At 46.6% G+C, this 4,651-nt stretch overlaps 1 protein-coding gene across 1 annotated transcript in view; it reads right to left on the reverse strand.

The window, feature by feature from the left end:
• Positions 1 to 372: 372 nt before the first annotated feature.
• LOC309548010 (neutrophil elastase-like) overlaps positions 373 to 4,651 on the reverse strand; it is a 17,379-nt gene continuing 13,100 nt past the window's right edge. Inside the window, exon 5 of the mRNA XM_082247992.1 lies at positions 373 to 706. Coding sequence (XP_082104118.1) covers positions 554 to 706 — 153 coding nt within the window. The 3' untranslated portion in view covers positions 373 to 553. The remainder of the gene's footprint in view (positions 707 to 4,651) is intronic.

The raw sequence follows: 4,651 nt of genomic DNA on the forward strand, positions 1-4,651 counted from the left end.
TTTTGGCAGCCTGGCAACTCTCTACTGTAATTGGGAATTTCTCACCAAAAATGACATTTTTGTTCCAGGGGATGGCAGAAATCTGACTTGTATCTTAGTGCAGACTTCTGGGAAAATTGGTGAGCCAATCACACAAGCAGGAAATGATGTTTCTGGGGTGTGGTCAGTATATATTCTGTGTACAGAACACCTCCAGGTAGCCATATTGTATTGCATTTCCAGAACATTACAGCGGCTGCAGATTGAAAAGGAAAGGCAATTTTTAATAACATTCAAATACGATATGATTTGGGTCGCAATTATTTACGCTATATTGTTTTTTCTTTATTTGCTGATTTTTTTCCCCCACAAAAGTGGAGTTACCCTTTAAATTAACACATTCTATACAATAAGTCAGTCAGTGAGCTACAAATTTGAAATGCTTTAAAAGTTTATTTGACAATTGATTTGAGAAACTATTGAAATAGAAGGGTGCACATAAGCAAGAAAGATATATCCAGCAGCGGGAATTTTTTCTGGAAGGCTATTAATGAATGGGGCTTATTCTGTTGTGTTAGCTATTGATAGCATCATCAATGAAGTTTCGAAACAATGCAACTCGTGCAAAGAAATCAGGATACTTTCCATTTGCACAGCTAGTTCCGCGTGTAAAAGATAGAATCCCCTGAATCACCCCATTGCATACAAGGGGACCCCCAGAGTCACCCTGGAAAAGAAAATTAAGAACACATGTCAAAATCAGTTTGTTTTCATTCTCTGTTTCCAGAACAAATTAACGAGTGCCAGAATTTTAGATTACGGTAAATCATGGGTATTCTCATTATATAAAGTAATTCCATTTGTAAACATTCAATTATCATTTTTATGAAGTTTAAAAGCTTTAAAAGCAGGGCTTTTTTTCAGCGGGAACGCGGGGGAACGCAGTTCCGGCACCTTCAGCACTGAATGCATGAAATGGCAAGGAGTGTTGAGGTGTGCTCGAGGATCTATTGTTGCTGGGGTTCATTTTTTACTGGGAAGGATCTACTACAGAGGGAGGAGTCAACTGTTGGCTACTGGAGGGTCTATTGATGCTGGCTTCTAGGAGATCTATTGTTGCTGGAGGGGTCTATTAATGCTGTGATGGATCCATTGTTGCTTGGGGGGTACTTTGCTTTGGGGGGGGGGGTCTTTTGTTGCTGGGGAAAACTATTGTTGAAAGGGGGTGTATTGTTGCTGGATGCAGGGGATATATTTCATGGCTTATCAATAAAAACTTCCATAAAATTACTACAAAATGATGCTTGGTTGAACTGGGAGGTGGATAGAGGGAGTAATCAAGGGATGGTGCTCCGAGGTTGGTAGGGGCGGAGACAAGGGGTGGCTTGAAAGGGGAGTTCCTGCACCTTTTCTCTGAGAAAAAAAGCCCTGGCTGTAAGTATTAGGTTACAATAGGCCTCAATTCTAAACGTTGGAGAAAAGGAAGCTAGTGTTGTTAACAAATCATGTTCCAGTTGCTTTTTGTCTACTGCACAAAAGCATCATGAAAAGACTTCAAGTTGGCTGTTATGACAAATACATAAACTTTTCCTTTTTCCTTTGGACATAAGACCTAGTTATTTTAAGAATGAGTAGAAAAATGAAAATTCGTCCACCACCCACCACCCACCAATGACCTCTTCAGCAGAGACATATTTCAAGATATGAATTCCTTTACTGCTCAGCCTGTAACAGGACCAGCGAGGTATGACTTTCAGGATTTTGCATCTCTACTGCTCTACTGAAATCCTACACATTGGCAAGGCTAAGGACAGGTCCTGCCATACAAATCATTGGGTTTTACGTGCACATTAATCAAGATAATTCAAATAACAATGGCAAGTGTTAGAGAACTTGCAGCCCTTGTCAGTGAAGACAGTCTTTTTTCTTGTTAATTAAGGAATGGGGTATAACTTACCAAACGTGCTTTCAGTAGCTTTTTCCATTTGCGTTATTGCACTTTTTGCCACGTCGATTTTAGCAGTGTTTTTTTCTGCCTCCATTCAAAATCAATGGTTCCCTATGGGAGCCTATTGATTTGAATGGAAGTCGCACCGCAAGTTGGATCAGGATGATCCGACTTGCTGCGCGACTTGCACTATGAGAATCTTGAGGGGGAACTACACGCCAAAATGGGAAAAAACGGCGTGGGGGTCCCCCAGGTTCCAAACCAGGCCCTTCGGGTCTGGTATGGAATTTGAGGGTAGCCCCACACCGAAAAAACGGCGTGGGGTTCCCCCCAAAATCCATACCAAACCCTAATCCGAGCATGCAGCCCGGCAGGCCAGGAAAGGGGAGGGGACGAGCAAGCGGCCCCACCCCCCCTGGACCACATCAGGCCACATGCCCTCAACATGGGGGGGTGTTGGTTCTTTGGGGCAGGGGGGGCTCTGCACCTCCCACCCCAAAGCACCTTGCCCCCATGTTGATGAGGACAAGGGCCTCATCCCCACAACCCTGGCCGGAGGTTGTGGGGGTCTGCGGGCAGAGGGCTTATCGGTATCTGGAAGCCCCCTTGAACAAGGCGGCCCCCCAGATCCCGGACCCCCTCCCTATGTGAATGGGTATGGGGTACACTGTACCCCTACCCATTCACCCCATAAAAGGCAGTGTATGTGAATAACGACAGGAGACGTTTTGGAAAGTTTATTTATAATCTTCATCCGGTCTTCTCCACTCCAGTCTTCTCCACTCTGCTCTTCTCCTCCACTCTTCTGCTCTTTTGCTGTCCAATCTTCTGCTCTTTTGCTGTCCACTCTTCTGCTCTTTTGCCCTTGGCTCTTCTTCTTCCTCCGGTCCTCCTCAGACGATGTCTCCGGTGATTATGCTGGTCTCCGGTCTCTGCAGCTTATTATATAGCCATTAGGGGCGTGGCCGCCCGATGACGTCATCGGGAGACCCCGCCCCCTTATGTCACAGGTGACGTTGTCTGTGACATAAGGGGGCGGAGCCTTTCGGTGACGTCATCGATAGGCCACGCCCCTAATGGCTATATATTAAGCTGCAGAGACCGGAGACCGGCATAATCACTGGAGACATCGTCTGAGGAGGACCGGAGGAAGAAGAAGAGCCAAGGGCAGAAGAGCAGACAGCAGAAGAGCGGACAGCAAAAGGGCAGAAGATTGGACAGCAAAAGAGCAGAAGATTGGACAGCAGAAGAGCGGAGGAGAAGAGAAGAGCGGAGAAGATCGGAGTGGAGAAGACCGGATGAAGATTTTAAATAAACTTTCCAAAACGTCTCCTATCGTTATTCACATACAATGCCTTTTATGGGGTGAATGGGTAGGGGTACAGTGTACCCCATACCCATTCACAAAGGGAGGGGGTCCGGGATCTGACGGGCCCCCCTTGTTAAAGGGGGCTTTCAGATTCCGATGAGCCCCCTGCCCGCAGACCCCCACAACCACTGGCCAGGGTTGTGGGGATGAGGCCCTTGTCCTCATCAACATGGGGGCAAGGTGCTTTGGGGTGGGGGGTGCTTCCCCCCTGCCCCAAAGCACCAACACCCCCCCATGTTGAGGGCATGTGGCCTGGTGTGGTCCAGGGGGGGTGGGGTCATCCCCTCCCCTTTCCTGGCCTGTCGGGCTGCTTGCTCGGATAAGGGTCTGGTATGGATTTTGGGGGATCTACCCTCAAATTCCATACCATACCCTAAGGGCCTGGTTTGGAACCTGGGGGGACCCCCACGCTGTTTTTTTTCCCCATTTTGGCGTGGAGTTCCCCCTCAAGATTCTCACAGCGCAAGTCGCGCCGCAAGTGGGATCATCCTGATCCAACTTGCGGTGCGACTTCCATTCAAATCAATAGGCTCCCATAGGGAACCATTGATTTTGAATGGAAGAAAAAACGTATAACGTGGCTTAACGCAGGTTAAGCGACGTTATAGCAACGTTATTCAGCCTTTAGCAGCGTCAGACGTTTTTACAGCTGTAACGCTGGTCCTCAGAACGCGCAGGCTGTGGGTTCTTGTTGCAGCTTAAAAACGCCTAGGCCACTTACAGCTCAAAATCGTCTGTGTGTGCATGAGGCCATAGAATAACATGGAGGTGCGTTTTTAGGCTGCAAAAAGAAAACGCCTGACGCTACTTACAGAGGCGTTAAAAACGCCCCGTGTGCATGGGGCCTTACAGCTCCTTTTTCAGGCGTCAGAACTAGCTTTGCAGCACGTTTTTTCTAACACCCCGTGTGCATGGGGCCTTATTGCAGATGCTAGGGGTGGAGGTTGGAGTTTGATTTTGATTTTGCTTTTTAAAGTGAACTTGGAACCCTCACACCTATTTCACTATCACTACTAAGGCATTGCTTCGATTACTACTACTCGGATTAAAGGAACTTAATTTATTTTCTTTTGAGAAGAGAAGATTAAGGGGGATAAGATCAACATGTATAAATACATAAAGAGTCCATATAGTGAACTTGGTCATCACAGAGGACAAAGGGGGCACTCTTTATGTCTGGATTAAAGTAGGCTTGATCTCCAAATATGGAAAAGTTTCTTCACCGTAAGAGCTGTGAAAATGTGGAAGAGACTCCATCAAGAGCTGGTTCTGGCCAGCTCGGTAGATTGCTTCATAAAAGGCCTGGATTATTTCCTAAATGTACATAATATACCTGGATACTAACATTTATAGGT

The sequence above is a fragment of the Pelophylax lessonae genome (genome assembly GCF_965119305.1).
Source record: "Pelophylax lessonae genome assembly, chromosome: 1".
NCBI classification, from domain to species: Eukaryota; Metazoa; Chordata; class Amphibia; order Anura; family Ranidae; genus Pelophylax; species Pelophylax lessonae.